The sequence below is a fragment of the Panulirus ornatus genome, chromosome 17 (assembly GCF_036320965.1).
Source record: "Panulirus ornatus isolate Po-2019 chromosome 17, ASM3632096v1, whole genome shotgun sequence".
Classification (NCBI taxonomy): Eukaryota; Metazoa; Arthropoda; class Malacostraca; order Decapoda; family Palinuridae; genus Panulirus; species Panulirus ornatus.
Window position 1 is genome coordinate 4,092,501 of NC_092240.1, and position 23,971 is coordinate 4,116,471.

The 23,971-nt window shown below is 44.6% G+C and overlaps 1 protein-coding gene across 1 annotated transcript in view; it reads left to right on the forward strand.

Annotated features, from left to right (window-relative positions):
• LOC139754514 (DNA-binding protein RFX2-like) overlaps positions 1-23,971 on the forward strand; it is a 291,540-nt gene that overhangs the window by 235,596 nt on the left and 31,973 nt on the right. The window contains exons 9-12 of the mRNA XM_071671804.1: positions 14,499-14,597; positions 16,836-17,017; positions 22,693-22,969; positions 23,242-23,418. Coding sequence (XP_071527905.1) covers positions 14,499-14,597; positions 16,836-17,017; positions 22,693-22,969; positions 23,242-23,418 — 735 coding nt within the window. The remainder of the gene's footprint in view (positions 1-14,498; positions 14,598-16,835; positions 17,018-22,692; positions 22,970-23,241; positions 23,419-23,971) is intronic.

Sequence of the window (23,971 nt, forward strand, 5' to 3'; positions counted from 1 at the left end):
ATTAAATGTTTTGAACGCTGATGAAATTAAATGTTTTTAACTATAGAAATACATTTTTTGAACGCTAATGAAATTGAATGTTTTGAACGCTGACGAAATTAAAAGTTTTGAACGATAATAAAATTAAATGTTTTGGACGCTGATGAAATTGAATGTTTTGAGCGCTGATAAAATTGTTTTGAACGCTAATGAAATTGGATGTTTTGAACGCAGATGAAAATTAAATTTTTTGAATGATAATGAAATTTAATGTTTTGAACGCTGATAAAATTAAATTTTTAAACGGTGGTAAAATTAAATGTTTTGAACGCTGATAAAATTGAATGTTTTGAACGCTAATGAAATCTAATGTTTTAAACGCTGATAAGACTAGATGTTTTGAACGTTGATAGAATTTAATGTTTTGAACTCTATGGAACTTACCTGGTGTCCTAAATGCTGAGAAGACAAATTATTTTATCTACCGCTGAGAAAACTAGACTCGCTTAAACGCTGAAGAAACAAAACATTTGTTTGAACGCTGAGGAATCTACAGTAATATATTAACCCTGAGGAATCTACAGTGATATGTGAACGCTGAGGAATCTACAGTGATATGTGAACGCTGAGGAATCTACAGTGATATGTGAACCCTGAGGAATCTACAGTGATATGTGAACGCTGAGGAATCTACAGTGATATGTGAACGCTGAGGAATCTACAGTGATATGTGAACGCTGAGGAATCTACAGTGATATGTGAACCCTGAGGAATCTACAGTGATATGTGTACCTTGAGGAATCTACAGTGATATGTAAACCCTGATGAATCTACAGTAATATGTGAACGCTGAGGAATCTACAGTGATATGTGAACGCTGAGGAATCTACAGTAATATGTGAACGCTGATGAATCTACAGTAATATGTGAACGCTGAGGAATCTACAGTGATATGTGAACGCTGAGGAATCTACAGTGATATGTGAACGCTGAGGAATCTACAGTAATATGTGAACGCTGATGAATCTACAGTAATATGTGAACGCTGAGGAATCTACAGTGATATGTGAACGCTGAGGAAGTTAGTTCGTTATCTCTGACGCTGATGAGCAGAAGTATTAACTTCGCGTTGAAGAGCTGGCCGGCCAGGCTGGCTGCTGCTGCCACCATTAGGAGCCTATGTTGTCAACGGCTCACCAATAAATAAATATATATATATATATATATATATATATATATATATATATATATATATATATATATATATATATATATATATATATCCTTTAACAAAGAATGAAGATGGTGCTGGAGGGGAACCGTTCGCTTCCCAGCTGGGGGAATTGGGTGTCACAACACACGGTTGTGTTGTGGTGGTGTTGGTAAGTCATGACACGTGGGAGTGTGTGGGGGGGGGGCCGTGGGTGCTGGGCCTCGTCTGGAGGAGCGACCAGGGAGGGAGGGAGGGTGGTGCTGTTCTCTCTCTCTCTCTCTCTCTCTCTCTCTCTCTCTCTCTCTCCCCGAGGACTCCCATACCCAGGAGTTATCTCTAGTCGTTTCTTATCAGCGTTATCAGAAGCAGGACCCAGAGCAAGGTTGTTATCGTCGTGTGGTGTACGCCCAGGTAAAAGATCGCGGTTGATATTTCGATGTGTCACAGTGTCGTCCGAACGCTCACCAGCACAAGCTTATTAAAGTTTACGGGGCGACCCAGAGGCTGGGTGATTGGATAGTGGTTGACATACGCCACTGATGTGTGTGTGTGTGTGTGTGTGTGTGTGTTGGAGTATGGGAGGAGCCTGGACGAAAGTGGCAGGTTAGTTCGCCTCGTCCAAGAAACCATTATCCGGTTGTTGGGACGAGGCTTCCAGCTGTGAGTGTCTTCATCACCTGTGTAAGGAAGCTGACGGGGAAATGTGCGTCAGTTATGGCCGCCTCACCTGTTGTCGTCAAGACCGACTGTGTAATTTCTGATTACTTCACTGGTGGTACGGCGAAAGTCGGCTCGACTGCAGCGTTGGCAGAACCTGTCCATGTAGAGCCTTGGCTGTAGGGGGCTGGGTGGTCTGTAGTGGCCTCAAGACCCGTCTGTGTAGAGCCTTGGCTGTAGGGGGCTGAGTGGTCTGTCGTGGCCTCAGGACCCGTCTGTGTAGAGCCTTGGCTGTAGGGGGCTAGGTGGTCTGTCGTGGCCTCAGGACCCGTCTGTGTAGAGCCTTGGCTGTAGGGGGCTGAGTGGTCTGTCGTGGCCTCAGGACCCGTCTGTGTAGAGCCTTGGCTGTAGGGGGCTGAGTGGTCTGTCGTGGCCTCAGGACCCGTCTGTGTAGAGCCTTGGCTGTAGGGGGCTGGGTGGTCTGTCGTGGCCTCAGGACCCGTCTGTGTAGAGCCTTGGCTGTAGGGGGCTGAGTGGTCTGTCGTGGCCTCAGGACCCGTCTGTGTAGAGCCTTGGCTGTAGGGGGCTGGGGGTGTAGCAGCGTGGCGTCAGGAGCGGTCCGTTGGGCCGGGAGTCTCCTGGGCGTTGCGATGGTCACCATGGTAACAAAGCACGCGTGGTTTCCTTCGGTTGGCAGCGGGAGGGAGGGAGGGAGTGGTAGGGGGTCGGCGAGCGCAACCCACCTGCTGCCTCACAAACCCGACTGACTGACTGACTGGCTTGGCGCCTCTTCCTTAGCTCGCTCCTTCGTCTCCAGCACTCACAGTCTGGCCTCGTGTCTCCTCCCCACGCCTGCCCCGCCGCCCCTTTCTCCACACGGCCCGAACGGGAGACAGTTGTCTCCTTTCCCCGGACGCTGTTCGAGGCGCTGTCGTCACAGTGCCAGAAGGACAGGTTGATGGAGTGTGGTGTTGTGTGAGGCTGTTGGTGAGTGAAGTGTGTTTCCCGTGGCCATCAAAGTGTTCCTTTCCGTCTACCGCTAACTCGCGTGAAGGAATTGCAAAGGAATTCGTGACAGTATATATGTATATATGTATACAGTGCTTTGGTTGACTGTGTGCAGGAACAGAACGTAGCAATGCTTCGATGCCGGTAATATATTGTGGTAGGAACGTACGGACGGATCCCCTGTTGAGTTCGTTGGTGCCGGCCCAGAGCATGTTGTCGGGTGCCGGAGTGGGCGACATACCCAGAGCTCTGGTAGAAAAGAGGCCGTGTGCTCACCCCTGATCCTCTTTATCATACAGTAAGGAGCACCATATTATCACAGTGAAGGACTGGTTATAGAAACTGTGTCAGCGTTTAAAGGAGAGGTTCACCGAGGCGGCCACTGAATGGGCTGGACATCAGCTGCTGCTGAATGTCTTCCTGGGTCGTTAGTGGCCAGGGGCAGATGTCGTAGTTGGCGGGACGGCGACACACAGGAGGCGAGGGCCACGTTGTGACTGCCTGCCTGGAAGTGGGTTTCCCCGCGAAAGTGTTGGACTCAGCAGCCGCCGCCGCCGCCGCCACTCGTCCTCCGGAAGGGGAGAATCAGTTTCCTGTCAGGTCTTCCTCGAGTGCCGAAGTGCTGGAGCCCACCAAGCCTTGGCAGTGGTGGAGACGGGAGGCCACGGAGAGGTACAGCAGAGAGACAGCGAAGAGGAGGCAGTCTGCACTCGCCGCCCTCACATTCAGAGACTTACTGGACGACACTGCCGACGACGGCGCTGCCGGAGCCTTCCAGCCTTCGCCCCTACCCCAGAGGACCCACCCCACCACACCCTCAGAACAAGTTACATGTGACTATTTGAACAGTGGGACGTACACGAGGAGGGGGCGCAACAGCTCGTCAGACACCGTGCAGCAGCGAGTGGATTGGTCCCTGCTTGATTTCATCACCGCCAGCAGCTCCCATCACAACCCGCGGGATGACGGCAACACAGGGTCGACGAAGAACGCTCCCGTAGATAAATGGGAAGCAGAGTCGCCCCGAAGCAAGGAGAGTGGCTCCGTGTTCCAGTACCCGTGGGAGAAGCTCGCCTCCCTCAACAAGCGACGGGTCAGCGTGCGCGACCTCGTTGCCGTACCACAGAACGATAACAATTTCAAGGACAGCGCTCCCGTCTTGCCCAAGGTGACACCTCTCGTTCCTGATACTCAAAGTGCACTTAAACCTGACTCGGTGAACGCCTGCGATAATCGAGGTAAAGTGGGTTCCTCTCGGCGGGTGATCACACAGGCCAGTGCCGGCCGTTTGAAGCCGGTGAACGATAGTGCAGTGTACAAAGGCGATACCTCGCCTCTTGGTCGTTACTTCCGTCGGCCTTCCGACGACGTGCACTGGCGAGACTCCCTGACAAAGGAGATTAAGAGATCGTCGTCTCCCTGCGAGCCTGGGAAAGACCCGGCCAGCGTTCCCCTGGGCTGGCCTAACACCTCCTCGCAGGCCTTCTCCGACAGCTGGGTCGCCGCCACCATGGTGTACTACGCCAATATGCAGTACTTGGCCCACTGTGGCACCACGCACGGCGTCACACTGGTAAGACCACGGCCCCGCGCTGTGTAGTAGTGAGTGCAGGAGTGCGAGTGAGGGTATCCTACCCGTGACGGTAGGCTAGATAGGTACACTGTCACAGCTTCACGGACCTGGAACACCTTAGGTGGTGACCTGTGTGTCGCTTTCAGCGGAGTGACTCTCGCAGCCTTACAGTTTCTGCATATACCCTGCTTGATTACCTTGGGATGTGGCTTTCTTTTGCAGTTTTCTTTGAACGTGGAGAAGATCCGGCGTGAGTGCACGAGTTGTGAGTGTGACCTGGGTGAAGTGAAGCATGCATCTGCTCCCCCAGAGTGTACCACGCACTGGCAAATCCTTTAGCCGCTGTGTTTGTAAAAAATCTTAACGTAAATGTAAAGGAAAGGTTTGTCGTATGACGAGGCAGGGTGCCCAACATATCAGGTTTTCTTTGTGTTTTAGTTTTGTAGTGGAGGATATTAAGGTAGTGTGGCGAGGTGGGAGGGAACTGGGTCTACTAGAACCAGTGGTACTGTTTGTTGTGTGTTTGCCCACCACAGACCTGCCGTGACCCGAGCAGTAACGCAAGACGTTGTATCGTGGTGGATGTTACATTCTGGCCAACAGGTTTTCTTTAGCAGTCATGGTTGTGTCTTGTGTTGCCTCAGGATCACAGGAAGACAGGCCCGGGCCATACAAGCATCCTAGAGACGAGTGAGGCATCATTGTATTACCGAGCAGTGAAACGTTTCTGGAGGAATGTATGGATAGAAAACGACTCCTTGCAATGTTTGTTGTCTTTTTGAGATACCCCCAGAATACTAGAACCTGACCTGTGTTCGATACCGGGTCAGTCAGGCCCCATTTGTATGGTGAACATCGGGTTACATGAGAATCAGGTACATCCTTCCCGTCTAGATACATGTACGATAGTTTCATTTAGGGCGACCGGCAGCTGGAGTGGGCGGCCACACTACCGTCAGTTGCAGTGCCGGCCGTACGATGTTAACCATGATGCCTGTAACCCCGGCCTATCAGACATGTTATCAGCCTTTTTCAACACAACGCTTGGGTACCCACCTGTCATGCTCAAGGGTCGCACCATTGCACAGAGACACTTAAGAGGGACCACAGTTTAAGACCAGTCTTTTGTGTGTACAGTTTTAACTGTACACACACACACACACACACACACTGCAAACAGTGCCCCTTACCGCCTTAGGATAGAAATGGTAATATCACGTCATTACGCAGTTTGCGGAGTGTGTAGTATGGCCGCTAGAGGGTAGTAGGATCAAAGCTGCAAGGGTCTCCAGTCGTCGCTGGCACTGAGGAGCTTCTCGTCCTGGAGTCTCAGGTTTATTTTGGTTCCTTCACCCAGATTTCAAGTGATGGGGCCATGCCTCAGCCGTGTCTCATTCATATCTTCAGTGATGTGGCCATGCCTCAGGCGTGTCTCGTTCATATCTTCAGGGATGAAAAGCCAACTGTCCTTCCAGTCATTCTTAAATCGTAGCAAAGAATATCTCTGCATTTGATGTTCAAGGTTGGAACGTATATTATTTCTTCTGCAACCGTGTTGGCTGAAGCGTTGCAGACGTCTTTGTGAGAGGGGCAGGACGACACATCGGCGAAGATGGCGGGGGGGGGGGGGGGGGAACCGTCCGAGCGTCAGAGAAAATGGGAAGTCTGTCTCACAAGTAGCTCATCCTCTGAACGGTAGAGGGCGTCCGCACGACCCAAGGGTATGATGGCCAAACATTTGATCTGTCCCTTAAAGGTCGGGTCAGAGGCCAGGCCTTCGTATCCAAGGGTCATAACATCGGGTTCAAGGGTCAAAACGATTTGCTTGAGGGGACTGTGTTAGGGAGTAACGTGGAAGAACCAGTGGCGCTGTGCGGCACAATACATGTAAACTATCGTGTGTCGTTTGGGTTAGGTAGAGGAGCAAGACGTGCCGGCACCTTGGTCTGAGCCACCGACACCCTCTTAAGGTATACGTACGTAGGGTAAGGTTAAGTCTGAACCCCAGCAGTGAGGGTAGAAGACCCCCCAAAACCATCGTAAGGTATATGTTAGGTACGGTAAGGTCCCAGACCCACCTGAGGGGTTAGAAGACCTCCAAGACCTTCGGTATATGTAAGGTAAGGTAAGGTCCCAGACCCAGCTGAGGGGGTAGAAGACCCCCAACATCATCGGAACGTGCGTGTAGTAAGGTGAGGCCCCCAGACCCAACTGTAGTGTTAGAAGACCTCGCCCAATACAAGGGTCCCACCTAAGACATGAAGGTCCGTATCTCAGACCCAAGCATGGACCATACACGCACTAGGAAAGTGTTCGTTGTTAACTTATGACACCTGGAGACGGTGGTAAAGACTTTTTTTTTCAGTTGATGACCATGACCTCGACGGCCTTGGATGATCTTTGCAGTTGATAGGTTTAAAGCCCACGTAACCAACCAACCAAATAAGACAAAGAGTTGCCGCAAGACAAGGGCGACTGTAAGAAAAAGATTGCCCTTTCCAATGATGAGGGCGGCTATAAGAGAGAAGGGTTGGCGCCTTCCTATGAAAAGGGGCAACTTCAGAAGCCAGCTAAGCGTGCTGCCGTTGTGCTCCTGACCCCACACTCGGGTGCTGGTACTGTATTTAAATCGTCTCTTTCTTGAAGGGGAAGAATAACACACCATGGCTGAAATTTTGGCGAGGGTTTTACGTGTAAACAAGAGGCAGGCGTTGGCATCGTCTTCAGACGTAGGAGGGCTAGGCTATATCCGGGACCATCGGGGCTCTTGTGTTGTGTCTGATATTGACGACGGACAGGTGGACAGACAGGCGAGATCATGAATGGCGAACGATGGTTAGTAGATGATCTCTCCACCCGGCCGTGAGTAGAGACCGAAGAGTTGATGCATTACACGTGTGGCATCACAGACAACCCTCTCATCTCATGCGTGTTGTGGAAGGCGAGTAAAAGCGGCTGGAGCGATAGGACTAGAATTCTTCCCCTCTTGTATTGCCACTTTCTAAAAGAAGCAAACAGGAGAGGAATTTTTTTTTTTTCCCCTGGAATCCCCAGTCGTCTGACAAAACGACCAGGTGGTAAAAGCAATACATACAACGCTTGTGGTGTGAATGTTTAGACACACACACACAAACACCAACACCGCCAGGGTGTGTGTGTGGAGGCAGGCGTCCACAGGACCCATGATGGGAAGTGGAATGACTCTGACGTTGTGTTGGCCTCCCAGAGTTTTACCAGCCCCCATGGGTCGGCACCAGAGGGCGTCACCCATCACCATGGGTCGGCACCAGAGGGCGTCTCCCATCACCATGGGTCGGCACCAGAGGGCGTCTCCCATCACCATGGGTCGGCACCAAAGGACGTCACCCATCACCATGGGTCGGCACCAGAGGGCGTCACCCATCACCATGGGTCGGCACCAGAGGGCGTCACCCATCACCATGGGTCGGCACCAGAGGGCGTCACCCATCACCATGGGTCGGCACCAGAGGGCGTCACCCATCACCATGGGTCGGCACCAGAGGGCGTCTCCCATCACCATGGGTCGGCACCAGAGGACGTCACCCATCACCATGGGTCGGCACCAGAGGGCGTCACCCATCACCATGGGTCGGCACCAGAGGACGTCACCCATCACCATGGGTTGGGACCAGAGACCGTCAACCATCACCATGGGTCGTCACCAGAAACAGTTATCCATCATCATTGATCGATACCACAGAGCGTCACCCATCACGATAGATTGCCACCAGAAACCACACCCGTCACCATGGGTTGACACCAGGGACCTTCAACCATCTCCATGCATTGGCTCCAGGGAGCTTCGCGTCGCTAAGGCGGTTGCTATGCGACTGTCGCAAATTCTCGACTGGCCGATTTTAATTATTCCCCGAGATCCGTTTACCACTGGACGTGGTGGAATTTACGAACGTGCCGTGTCTGCTGCTCACACACAGATGCTTGCTGCAACAGCTTTGTATTATATAAAGACAGTATGTATGACAATAAGAATGTCCTGGCCACCTTAGGTTAGAATGTGTATGTCATACTCGTGTGGTTATCTTGAGGAGGATCTTGCTTGTCTTAACAGTCCACCCAGCGCGGTTCAAAAAGTGGCGGACAGTTTTCGTACTGTGGTCTTGGCCTCAGACAGCGAGCTGTGAAGGTAGTTTCCTTCAGTTGTACATAATGTGGCCGTGATAATTGCTTTGAACATTGTTTGGGGGATGATGAGCAAACATTCGGTGGTACTGTGGAATTGATTATTCCAGTAATAGTGACGGAAGGTTAATCGGAATGATAATAATTACTCCTGCTCCTATTGAACACAAGTTAGTTACAAGGTAATCATTTATCAATACTTAAGTCATGATAATTACCTCTGTAGTAGTTATTGTGGTGATTAACCGAACACTAACTTACGATTAAATGATAATTACTGATGATAATGACTACAGCAACATATTGTTAAAGATTATACTCTCCAATCGTGAATGTCTTTGATGGGATAATTATTCCGGCACTGATTGATTACCGTCACGATAATTATCATCTAAGCCAGAGTCCGTTACCTTGATAACTAAGTATGGTTATTGTTAATGGCAGTAAAGTGAAGCTTTGTATTGGGTTGAAATGAATAATTTTCCTAACAGCATATGTTGACGAGGAATTATGATAATTTTGCCAACCTCGCGATGTTGGTGTGAAGATGTTGCCAGCACCCTGTGACAACACGCCTTCCAACAGCGCCTAGCTCGACGTTGGCATGGTAATGATTAGCCCAACACTTGCAGCCAGTGGTTGATGATGCACTTATGGTCACCACGGTGCAAAATACATGGATGATTACTCCATCAGATGTTATTAACATGATAATTCAACGTCTGATGTACACTTGACCATTAAACTATGAAAATATATATTACTGATCAACCAAATATTATGTTTGGGGTAGTTCAGCTATTAGATGTTGTTGGTTTCATTAAAAAAAAAAAAAAAGTCAATATGAAATCCACATTACAAGTTTGATGTGATCATTCGATCAAGTATTTTGGTAAACTAATTATGATTATCGTTAGTGTAATTAAATAGATATTGTTGATATTTTTATTAAACCGGCCAAATATTGTTGATGTTATCAAATCAGATAGAATTATCTGATATTATTGGTATGATAATCCTAGAAAAGTTTTTGGTCTCATAGTCTGATGTGTTGATGATACAGATTACTTGTGTTAGTAACTAAACGATCGAATAGCATTATGATCTCGACCCTCCGTTGTTGGTGATATGATGATAATTACCGGAGCCCCAACTTGTGTGGGCAGTTTGATGACCGCATTTGATTACATCAGTGCATTTGATTACATTAGTGCATTTGATTACGTCAGTGCATTTGATTACATCAGTGCAATTTGTGTGTGTGTGTGTGTGTGTGTGAAAACTCCTACGAGGAGGATGGAGGCAGGAGTGAATCAAAGGGATCCATCCATCAGGGTTGATTGTCTACCGTGGAAAGGCCGGAGTAGAGGAGGAGCAGCACCACCTTGGTAGGGTAGCAGGTGGAAAACGGCGTTGCTAGGTGACGGACATGATCATCTCTCTGGGTGAAAAGTGGAGCTGGTGAAGATAGCCACCCTCTCATGTGTCAGTGAGGGTAAAACCTGTGCTGCACTCGTTTCATGGATTCCGTTTGTTAGTGAAGGTAGACCTCCTGACTGGTCTCCCGAACCCTGTGTTAGTGAAGAAATCTCAATGTCTCATCGTGAATCACTTTTAGTTCACAAGCGAGTGGAAATACGTCACTTGGCTCATGAGGACCTACTTGTGGTCATGATGATATCGTCACGTTCCTCACTGTACTCACTTTGTGAGTGAAGGTATGTTTACTCATGAGGACTCGCTCACTGAAGCTATGAGGTTGTTATATATATCATTTTTCTCTAGTTGTTGGATTGGTTCTCGTGGAGTCATGGTTTTAAAAGAGTCCCTGTGTCGTCAGTACGTTTATTACGAATATTTATCCATACACTCAGAACAGTGAAACTGAAAACAGACACCAAATATACAGCTATGTGTATGTCAGAGGATAGATTGCGTGCGAGGAGTTGTTGGGGAAATTTATGTATTGTTAGAGATGAGGACAGGGTAGCACTACAGTATTAGAAAGAAAAACAAAGCCGGCAGATTTACGGTGCGAAGGAGTGAAATTAGATGATGTTGAATATGGACGGTGGTGGAAGGCAGTATCCTTGTTTTTGAAGCATATGGATGGTACTGTAAAGGAGTAACGTAGTGGTAGGAGTGTATGGATGGTGACGGAAGGGGGTAGCCCATTATTATAGGGATCTGTGGCGTAACTGAAGAGGGTTTCTCAGTAGAAAAGCGTTTGGAATATAATGAAATGGAGAAGCCTATATAGTCATAAGATAACTTGAGGATGGTAATGGAATGGGGTAACCTATTTGAATTATCGTATGGATGGTAATGAAATGAGATAATCCAGTTTTAAGAGCGTTTGGGCGTTACTGGAATGAAATACCCCAGTTTAAGGGGTGTATGGGAGTTACTGGAATGAAATACCCCAGTTTAAGGGGTGTATGGGAGTTACTGGAATGAAATAACCCAGTTTAAGGTGTGTATGGGTGTTACTGGAATGAAGTAATCCAGTGTAAGGGGCGTATGGGCGTTACTGGAATGGAGTAAACCAATTTATGGAGCATTTGGGCGTTATTGGAATGAAATAACCCAGTTTAAGAAGCGCATTGGTGTTACTGGAATGTAGTAACCCATTTTATGGGGCGATGAGCGTCACTAGAATGAAAATAACCCATTTTAAGGGGCGTATGGGCATTACTGGAATGAAGTAACTTAGCGGGATAGCGGTAGGACATTAATGGAATGTAGTTAAATAGAAGAGCGTATAGACAGTAAAGGATTGGGGTACCCTACTTAAGAATGGAATTACAATGGGATGGCTTAGTGAAATGAGCGTAAGGATGGCATTGGAACGAGGTAGCTCATTTGAAGGAGCTTATGGACGGTAATGGAATGAGGCTATCCTTGAAGAAGGCGAATGACGGTTATGTTGCCGAGCAAGTCGGTTGCTGTGTGGCGCCTCTCATCCTGCTGTTGTTGTTTTTGTTGCCCTTGGTATAGGCAACACCGGGCAACCCTCAATCAATATTTTCGTCCTGCTTCCTGAATAATTAACCTAAACACCCGTCTACCCCTTCCCCTTTTACCACCCCTCCTTTCAACAACCATCACCCTGACATATATATGTCTCTCCAACACTATACCGTTACCTCCCTGGCGCGTAACGTGTTACTGCTACCCCACAAGTAACCATTATACATGATAGCTCAAGACTAGACTGGAAGAGCAAGTAGAGTTGTTTTATTATCATGTGGTTATTGTTTTGTTATTGCTCATCTTATTATGCAGATATAACACCGTTGGATGTTTGTGTGTGGGTGTTCTTGCACGCCTGCGTTTGTCCATTTGCGAGTGGCTAATATGATGTTACCAGGAAGAAATGTATATGTGTGTGAGCTTAATGCTATTTCCCTTAGGAAACACATGTTATGTGACATTAATGTGTTTACGGTAAATGGATATATCTCAGTTCGAATGTGTTCACATTTGAGCATACGGTGTTCAATGTTTGTTTCGTGCCTTGGAGTGCAAGTACGCGTGTGTATAAATTTTCAGCGTTAATTTGTGTGTGTGTGTGTGTGTGTGTGTGTGTGTGTGTAAATGATTGCAATAATCCCACTGAACAGCACAGGGAGTCTTACACCCGTGGGGCCTTATCACTTAAACTTCTTTTCTATCATACAGCTCTAGATTTCTATATACTTTGTGGTTTCGCTTCATCGCAGCCTATTCCTTTGAACCACCGCTCTGGTTACTGTAGACGTCCATGTTATCATCTCTGAAACATTTTTCTGACCAGGTTTCGTGCTATGTTCTCTCGTTGATATTTGTTTGTATATTTCAAAGAACTGCCCAGTGTGAGCACAACATTGTCAGTTTGTCTCAGAGTTATAATCATTCTTATTCTCTCTCTTTTTGGTCGGCAGTTTGATGTTGAAGACTCTAACCTTTCCTTGTAAGTGAGATCGTTTTATCTAATATATCTTTTGCTCTCTTTTAGACCTGAAATATATGTTCCTTGAATTACTTATATCTGGTTACCGATAAGTACTGTACGGAGAAGGGGGAGGGTGTCTCCACTCGTGGGGCCCCATCTATTGAACCTTCTCAGCTTTCATACAACTCTATAGAGTTCTCTTTATTGTCCCTAGTCACTATCTCATAACTCAAGTTTATTTCATTCATCCACTTCTCATACTATAAAAGTACGTCTCTGTATCCTTTCTAACAAGTTTCTTGTATATCATGTCATGTCATCTGGTTCATTTGCCCCTGTATCTTTCGAAGAACTGTTCACTGTCCTTGTCATCAAGCTCATGCAAAAACTTGTACCAGGTCGTGATCAGGCCACTCGTCACTCTTATCCCGTCCATGATGAGCAATTTTAAGGCCACTAATCTTTCCTTATAACGTAGCTCTCTTGATTAGGTTAACCATTTACATTGGACTCCTGTGGATCTTCTCTGTTGGTTCTTCGTGATTCATTAAGTGTGGTGAACAGCTTGCTCAATACTTCCTTATCCATATACTTGAATGCTGTGGTCATATTTGCTAGCAGACCGTTTGTCTCCTTCGATACTCTCCCCTTACGGAATTCGGGTGGCAGATTAGGTACGATGTCCAAACGCAAGTCCCCCTTCACACAATTCCTGCCAGATAATATTCATAATGTGTGCTATCTTCTGGTCGAAGTTTGCGTAAGTCCCCTTGTAGGTTGATCCAATCCTCTTCGCTTGTTACTGTCTTTGGATTCATCTACAAACATGTTGAAGTAGGAGTCTGATTCTTCTGTCAAGTTACTCACATTAACCAAGAAGCACAATGGTTCCAGGCAAAACCCTGTGGCACACCACCGATGATCTCAGCCCATAACGAGAAGGCTCCTCTGAGATGCATTTGTTGCCGTCCGTTAAGATAATCTGTCCATTGAAAGAGCCTTCCCTTCATTCCTGGCTGATAACGGAGCTTCTTTTACAAGTCTTCTGTGTGGTACAATGCTAGGTGCTTCCTGACAGTCCAGATAAAGACAATCGATGAAGCCTTTTCTCTTTTGCCTTAGTCTCTCATAGAAATATGAGTTTTATTATACCTGACCTCCTCCCCCGGAAACCGTACTGTCTGCCACTGTGGGTAGTTTCTCTTCGGCAAGAAGTCATCCATTAGCTTTCTGCTTTACCTTTTCCAGTACATTACAGACAACGCTTGGCAGCTTGTCTGCATGCATCTCAGCGTATCTCTCTCTCTCTCTCTCTCTCTCTCTCTCTCTCTCTCTCTCTCTCTCTCTCTCCCCATCTTCATTTGTTATCGATGGGTTTGACGTTTATTTTCTTCCACTCCCTTGGCACTTGATCTTGTTCTAGCGACATCTTGAACAACATTTCAGGAGTATCAACACATACGGAGATATTTCAGCAGGATCATGCACTTGTACATGGATCAAGACCTTTTAGTTTTCTGATTATGTCTTCTCTAGACATTTCATGGCCACCCAAAGACTTTCCCATTCCATCTCTGGTGTTGAGGCAGTGGTGTCTCCCACTGTGAAAACACTTAGCCTGCCATCACATTCAGTTCCTTGCATATCTTTGCACCTTCCTGTAAAACACCTTCCCTCTTATTTCCTTAGCCTGATTAACTCCTCTTTGATTGATTAACTGACGATTTACTCTTGACGAATTTGTGGGAAAGTTTAGGAGTGAGTAAGTATGTGTGTGTGTGTGTGTGTGTGTGTAGGGTATTGGTGATTTTACTAACTAGCCAGTGCTCCCCCTGCCTGCTGCCTGCCTGCCTGTGTGCTGCACTGTGTGTCTTGTATCACACCACGCGCCGGACCACACCTGTGTGTGTGTGTACACCACCATCACTGCCTCCCCTCCCATGGGCGGCCTTCACCCACCCACCCACCTCCAGGATGAGGGCGTCACCTACATGGTAAGCGGCAACACGCCCGCCCTCGACGCTGACGCCCAGGCCAACCTCGCCCACGCCACCCGCGTCTCCCCAGCCACGGTAAGTGACCACCAGCTTCACCATGACCCAGATAGCTCACCCAGCGTCTGAAAGAGTGTTACCCCTCGTTCATGTCGAACTGTGTCACCTCTCTTATGATAACGCCTTTGACCTTGTCCTGGTGCCACACTCACGACACTACCACCACCACACATACAACACCACCACTACACTTTTTATGTTGAAGACTCCAATCACGGACTGAAATTCCACAACAAGGCCGTGCCAACTCTCTCTCTCTCTCTCTCTCTCTCTCTCTCTCTCTCTCTCTCTCTCTCTCTCTCTCTCTCTCTCTCTCTCAACACCTCACTCACACCAGCACACACACAAAACACCAACACGACACTCACAACACATATACCAAATTTACAACACTAGCCTCACATTCATAACACCCCACTCACAACACCGACACCACATTACAACACTAACACCACACTCAACACCAGCACCACACTCACAACACAAGCACCCCACTAATAACACGAGCACCAAACTCACAATACTACCATCACATTCACAGCACCACGACATAACACCAGCACCATATTCACATCAACACCATACTCAACACCAACACCTCTCTTACAACACCACACTCACAACACTGGTACTCACAACATAAGCCCCAGACTCACAGCACCAACACCACCCTGACAAAACTAGCCTCACTTTCACAACATCATCAGCATGTTCACAACATGCACACTCCACTCACAACACCAGCGTCTCTTTTGCAACTCTCGCCCTGCCCTTACGCTTACACCACCAACACCCCACACTCATAACACCAGCACCACACTTGCAACACAAGTACCACACTTGTAACACCAACACCACCACACTCAACATCAGCACCACACTCACAACACCAGCACCACATTTACAATGCCAACATCTCACTCATAACAACAGCACCACACTCACATTACCAACACTACCTCAGAAGAGCAACACTATGCTCACAATGCTAACACTGTGCGGACAATGCCAACACCTCACTCACGACTCCAGTGCCACATTCACAAAACCAGAACCACACTCTCAACACCGACTTTACACTTACAACACCAGCACCACACTCACAAAACTAACACCACACATAACACCAGCACCACACTCATACACACACATTAAACCTGACCAGCATGGTTGCAACATCATCATACCTCTGAGAGCCACACTACACTCCACAACACATGACACCATTATCATATCCATGATAGCATCATCATACTCCATTACTTTTAATGCACCATCAAAACTCCTAATTAAAACCATCACCCCTGTTGCAGAATCATGTCTCATACCATCACCATACTCATATCAGCCACATCATACTCGGCAACATAATCATCTATCTTTTAACAGCATCACCGAATTCCTCAACACTACACTGGCATGTTATGCATTATTATAGACAACATTGATATCACTTTCCCCAGTGCAGTCATCAGTACCTATAACAGCAGCACTAGACTCCAGAACACTAAAGCTGTTTTTTTTTACTAGGGCACATCACAACATCTAGTACTACATCTTCACCATACCTTCAGCAGGATTGCCACACTTGAAAAGTGAACACACTTTGAATATCAGCACCTCGTGATAATTGCGATACCTATAGTTTGAATCTCTTCATCATACTGAAAGATAATTTGGTACTTCATACATGATAGAGTTGCATGTGAGAAACTTAAACCACCACCTTACCATATCAGCACCATACAGTCACCACTACATTTTCACTGCTCTCCTCATATCATGCAGTTGCAGTCACCTCATTTATGTAAATAAATTGCTATGAGATGCTTACATGTATCCCATCATTACATTTATTGATTGGTCCATACCTTGTAATGTAATCAGTACCTGCAGCAACTTTGTACTTTTTTGGGGGGGATTGCAGAATCCAAAGCACTTTGTGTAGTTATAGTCAATGATGACAAAATGTATCTGGTTTGAGTTGTAATGAGCTAAGCCAACAGGACTACAGGAGCAGTCAGTAAAGTAACTATGATGATAAAATCAGTGTATTGTCAGAATCTACACCTGTCTAAGAATGAAGTACCTGTTTTTTTATAATGAACATATGGCAGTATTACACACATTTTAGTTGTCTGATGTTTCTGTGATAACTTTCACAGATAGTAAGAATCAATGAAATAGATTCTTTGTTACCTCAAATGTCATTGTGCTTGTATTGAAATAGATTTTTCTTTTTTTATGATGCACCAGGTTCAATGGCTAATGGACAACTATGAAACAGCTGAGGGTGTTAGTTTACCACGGTCAACCCTTTACAACCACTACCTCCGTCACTGTGCAGATCACAAGTTAGATCCAGTCAATGCAGCCTCCTTTGGGAAGCTCATCCGCAGTGTATTTCTTGGCCTTCGGACCCGCCGCCTTGGCACAAGGTATGGCCTTCTTTTAAATTTTTTTCACTGGACTTGATGTTTAGCTGATTTTCATCCTGATGTTTTTCTGCAAGACTTCATTTCTGTACATAGTTGTAGAGTATGTCTAAGGTTCCTTGCCCTTAGTGTACAACTTATAATGTAAAGACTGAACAAAATTGGAATAGAAATATTGGTGCTTGATATTGTTTTATTGCACATACTCATGTCTTCAACTGTAAATTGGTTGGATTATGTCAGCAATGAACAGTTCTTAATGAAATACATGGCAAGAATAGCCAGAGGCCTTGACAAAATGCTAGATAAGAAACTATTAGAAAGGGGATGAAGAAGGTTTTAGTATAAAGGTGTTAGAATGATGGAGTGCATTAAGCATTAACTTTGTAATTTTTGGCGGTATACACGAGGGGAAAGATCATGAAATGGGATCCCATTTGTGTAGAACTTTCCTTATAATCTAGATTCAGGTGATTACAACTAGGTAATTACACACACACACACACACACACATACACTGGCAGCTGAGAGAAATATTGTTATTAAGTAAGCAAGATGTGTGGTGAGCACTACATGTTAGCTTTGCTAAGTAAGCAAGATTTATGGTGAGCACCACATGTTAGCCTTGCTTATTCACTAGATATCATCATAGGTACAGGTAGGTAGAGAATGTCCAAGAGATGGGACCCCTGTTTAGTACAGTTAAGTAATTACACCCATCCTTTGATTTATGGAGGATCACTATATGTGATTTTGCTTTGCTGTAAGGAACGTCTTTTTATTCACTTACAATTCACTTCTATGCGGATGTGTGTGTGGTAGAAAGTGCACTAAAACTACAGTTTTTTCTGTCTGTTTATGGTTCACTCTATGCAGTTTCTCTTTGTGCAAGGATTTCACAAAACATATCTATCTATCTATCTTTATCTCTGATACCCAACCTTTTCCTTCCAGTCTCTGTATTTATGCATGTAACAACTGCTGCCTCACCTCCCACATTCATCAGTTCTTCAAAATACTCTTTCCATCTATCTTTTACTTTCTTTTTTTTAATTAAGCAGCCCCCTTCCTTACTTCTTGCATTGAAATTTCCACTCTTGCATCCACCTCATTCCTTTTTCACCTCCTTCTGGTACAATTTCTTATTTTCCCTAAACTTTTCATTCAACTTTCATCCAAAATCCTCATCTGCTCTTTCTTTGCTTTCCTGTGTCAGCTTCTTGATATTCCACTGACACATCTTATATTCTTTCCTCCTCCTTTGCTGAACTTCAGCTGGTATATTCCTATCAAGCAATCTACCATGTGCTATTTTCTTCTCTTTCACAGCATTTCTGATCTCATCCATCCACCATGCATATTTCCCTTATCATTTCTATATCTGACAACCTTGTATCCAGGTACTAATTCTAAAGCCTTTGAAATTCTTTCTCTAAACACTTTAAACACCTCATTCCCACAAGGCTGCATCCCCACAGTATTGCATCTCCATTTAAACTTTTGCTCACCTTCCTTTCATACTCCTCCTTGCATTCTTTATGATTCATCTTCTCATTTGCCAACACTCTTACCTCTCCATGTGGAGAGGTATGACATCTAGCACAGCCTTTCTCACCCTCTCATTTACTGCCTCATAGTCAATCAAACCCTTTTGTTCTTCTCTGCCATCATTTCTCAACCATTTTTACCTGTAGATAATCCTATGCTGAAAAAAGGTATTTGCAAGGAATTATCTACAGATGACTTTCATTCTCATTTACTTCAGGTACTCCCCATTTACCAACTACCTCACCTTTTTCATCACAACCCACCTTCACATTCATATCACCCATTTCATCCACCTTACCCTCCTCAGAACCACTCATACAGTCATTCAAATTTCTCCAGAAATGCTTCATATCATCTTTACTTCACCCAGTCTCCATATTCATAGCTGCATGTACACATACCCATGTATACTGAACAGTTCGTCTTTCCTTTCACCCTCTCTGTTTTTTATCCATTCCATCCATGCTCTAGAACACTTTCCCATACTCTAGATGATAAAACTGTTGCACTTCTTTCTTTCCCTCTTCCCAGATAGTTTTTATTCATTCCCATCCATACCACTTCTTCCATACCCTCCCACAACTTGCATTCATCATTTCCATTTTCACCCCATCAACCTGCCCAAGGGTATGGGTATCCCAATCCATAGCACATCCAAACTTCTCAACAAGCTCCCTCCTTTTACCCTCACCAGTCATCCTATTTGCATTCAGTGCCATCACCCTCTCGCTCAACCCTTTTATTCCCCGACATATGATAGACTCCAGTGCTGCTTCTGAGCCTTTTGTGCTTCACCCTTGACAGGCCACTGATAGAAGGCAAGTCAGTGCAGTGCATCAGGGCTCCCAAATTGTCTGTAAAACTAAAAACCCTGCTCACCCCAAGAGTTTTCATTTGAAAAAAAAAACTACTGTTGCCCAGATGAAGGTGGGCAATGCCTTCCCCTTCCATTCCACCCCTAAGGGTGTAATAACAAGGTCACCATGAGAAGTTGGAGTGACTTGGATATGCCAGAAAACTATAGGATCCCCTTTAGGCACTGAAATTCAAAACTTTTCCCAACTTATGAACCCATACTGCAGTAGCAGCAACTTCTAACTTCATTCATTACAATACTGCACAGTTATGCCAAACATAACCTTTGCTTGTGATGAGGGTTGTGTGCACACACACACAGACACACACACACACACACACACACACACACACACACACACACACACACACACAAGGATGAGTTATGAAGGGTTTATGAAAGACACTGCAGCCAACCAGCATATGAAAAATACAGGAAAGAAAGGACTAAGTATTGCAAAATAAGGAGGGAGGAGGAGAGAAACTTAGAAAAAGGCATAATGGGAAAAGCAAAAGAAAACCCAAAACTTTTACATAGGCTCAGAGAAACAAACTTGCAGTGAAAGAACACATAATCAGGCACTCTAAGGAAATTCTTGAGGATGGTGAAGATATAAGCGAGGAGTTGAATGATAAGATTAGAAGTATTTTCACTGTGAGAGACAGTATGCACCAGTATTACTAAGGTAGAAGGGATATTAATTAAGTCTTGGAATGTATAAGAATCAACAGTTATGGCGTAATCAGTCATTAAACAACTTAACTCATGTGGAGCCCATGGAACTTCTGAGGTTAACTTAAACATTCTAAAAGAATGTGCAGAGGCACTGGCTAGAACACAAGAACTTGGAACTCCATTTTGCCAATGTTTTCTGTGGCTTAGATTCTGCATGCCTACATTGCACAGCATCTCATAATTTGATAAGGCCTTCACATTTCACAAGTCCTGCTGTGTAAGGAACAGTTGTCAGTAGTGAAAATATCACTAAAAAGAATTAGTATTTTTCTTAAAAAAAAAAAAAAAAGATCATGGGATCAGTGATCTGACTGTGATAGTTGCATGTAAAGTGTGGGAAGAGATTTGAACTGATAGTAGTTAGCTGTTCAGAGCATCGTAGGGGATATATACTTGGGAAAATATTAAAAAGAGATAGATACTTTAGTTACTTGCCAGATTCTCTGATTGTGGTAACATTTTAGTCTGTTGTCAGGCAGCTACTTTTTGCATTATTAGATGACAGGATCCTCATTTTGTATGTAGGCATTTTTTGGTAAGTAATGGTATTTTGAATATCTTGTTATCTTGTCTTTCACCTTACAGTTTCTGGTCACAATCTACTTTGTCATCATCCAACCTTACAGATTTCCTTTATTCTTCAAATTCCTACATTACTGTTACTATGATGTTTAAGGTTTTATAGTGTTGCTTTAACTACATCATTCTAGTTTTTTGCTTCTTCTGTGTTTGCAGTTCAAGTTATTTATTTTTATACTTTGTCACTGTCTCCCGCGTTAGCGTGGTAGCACAAGGAAACAGACGAAAGAATGGCCCAACCCATCCACATACACATGTATATACATACATGTCCACACACACATATATCCATACCTATACATTTCAACATATACATATATACACGTACATAATTCATACCGTCTGCCTTTATTCATTCCCATCGCCACCCCGCCACACATGGAATAACAACACCTTCCCCCCTCATGTGTGTGAGGTAGGGCTAGGAAAAGACAACAAAGGCCCCATTCATTCACACTCAGTCTCTAGCTGTCATGTAATAATGCACCGAAACCACAGCTCCCTTCCCACATCCAGGCCCCACAAAACTTTCCATGGTTTACCCCAGATGCTTCACATGTCCTGGTTCAATCTACTGACAGCACATCGACCCCGGTATACCATATCGTTCCAATTCACTCTATTCCTTGCACGCATTTCACCCTCCTGCATGTTCAGGCCCTGATCGCTCAAAATCTTTTTCACTCCATCTTTCCACCCCCTATTTGGTCTCCCACTTCTCGTTCCCTCCACCTCTGACACATATATCCTCTTTGTCAATCTTTCCTCACTCATTCTCTCCATGTGACCAAACCATTTCAAAATACCCACTTCTGCTCTCTCAACCACACTCTTTTCATTACCACACATCTCTCTTACCCTCTCACTACTTACTCGATCAAACCACCTCACACCACGTATTGTCCTCAAACATCTCATTTCCAACACATCCACCCTCCTCTGCACAACTCTGTTTATAGCCCACGTTTTGCAACCATATAACGTTGTTGGAACCACTGTTCCTTGAAACATACCCATTTTTGCTTTCCGAGATAATGTTCTTGTCTTCCACACATTTTATAACGCTCCCAGAACTTTCACCCCCTCCCCCACCCTGGGTCACTTCCGTTTCCATGGTTCCATCCACTGCCAAATCCACTCCCAGATATCTAAAACACTTCACTTCTTACAGTTTTTTCCATTCAAACTTACCTCCCAGTTGACTTGTCCCTCAACCCTACTGTACTTAATAACCTTACTCTTATTCACATTTACTCCCAGCTTTCTTCTTTCACACACTTTACCAAACTCAGTCACCAGCTTCTGCGGTTTCTTACCCGAATCAGCCACCAGCACTGTATCATCAGCGAACTACAATTGACTCACTTCCCAAGCTCTCTCATCTACAACAGACTGCATACTTGCCCGTCTCTCTAAAACTCTTGCATTCGCCTCCCTAACAACCCCATCCATAAATAAATTAATCAACCGTGGAGGCATCATGCACCCCTGCAGCAAACTGACATTCACTGAGAACCAATAACTTTCCTCTCTTCGTTCTTGTACACATGCCTTACATCCTTGATAAAAACTTTTCACTGCTTCTAACAACTTGCCTCCCACACCATATATTCTTAATACCTTCCACAGAGCATCCCTATCAACTGTATCATATGCCTTCTCCAGATCCATAAATGCTACATACAAATCCATTTGCTTTTTCAAATTATTTCTCACATACATTCTTCAAAGCAAACACCTGATCCACACAGTTAAAGTACTCCACATATATTATGAAAATATTGTAATTCATCATCTCACCCATCACTTGATCCACTAAAGAAATCTTACCACAATCTATTATCAATATAGAGTTCTTAACTCTTGTCTCCTACTGTCCCACACACATATTTCAGAATTCTGTTTGTGTGTGGTCAGACCCAAAGATAAATAATGCAAAGACCTCCTTTGATATTTTCAGGGGTAACAGCAAATATCATTATTATGGCATCCGTGTCAAGCCTACTTCACCACTTATTAATGTAAATGATGATGGTAGCTCCATCTCACTGCGACAACAGACATCTGCATCTCATGTAAAGAAGAACAATCCACAGCAGCCTCAACAACAACAGCAACAACAACAAAGCACAGGTTCACAGAATCAACAAGTCAAAGGAGTAACTTCAAGTATGCAGAAAAATAGTGACACCCACTATGACTCTCACACTCAAGTTCCTGCCGAGGCTTCTCCACAGGTAACTGGAATTCTTTTCATTAATGAAAGTTTCTGTAATGGGTATAGTATTTCTATATAATTCATTAGTTTTTCATGGGGATTTTTTTTAACTTTGATTACATTTCTGTTCTTGCTGTTGGATGTAGTAATATTTCTCACATTTCTTGCATGTTAATTATGTTTCTGTTCTTGCTATTGCTGTCAGATGTAGTAATGATTCTCACATTTCCATGTGCTAGCATATGTACTGAAAATCAGTTACTGTCAGATTTGAATATCTTCTCTTTGCAGACACTTCAGAATCAACAGTACCTTGGTGATATTAGCCAAGCTGTGCCTATGTTTGGGGAGCTAGATTTTGGAACAACTCCACTTCCAGCTGGGGTAACAAGACCTCACCTGCATACATTTACTGTACTGTACAGGGAACATTGTGAAACTATTTTGGAAGCTGTATATAATCTACAGGTACTTGTATTTTTGAAAGTTTTAATTACAGTATGCAACATAAAAAGATTAAAGTGTTTGTGACAGCTTCTGTAACATTGTAATTATTTGCTTGTCTGTAATGTTTGCAGTCAGTTTAACACTTCTGAGGGGGGCCCCCATCTCTTGAACATTCTCTGCTATCATACAACTTCATGAATTTACATATGTTGTCTGCATTAACACATCAGTCATTTTATGCCACGTATCCAACTTTCTTTGACTATAAACATGCTTCTTTATATCTTTTTTCTTACGTTTTTTGCCTAATTTCAGGGTGTGGCCTTTGGTTACTTTTTCCCTACATCTCTTGAAAAGCATTTCACAGTCTACATCATCATTTTCTTTTAAAACTGAAAGTTTGTGATCAGGTCTCCCTCACTTTTCTATCTTCCAGGGTGGGCATATGTAAAGCACAGTTGTGTTGTTTTCTGCCATGATTATCAGGAACATTAACTTTTCATGTAAATTGCATAGCATGGCAGATGCTAAAGATTTACATTTTCCAATTTCATTGTCATCATCCATCCGATTT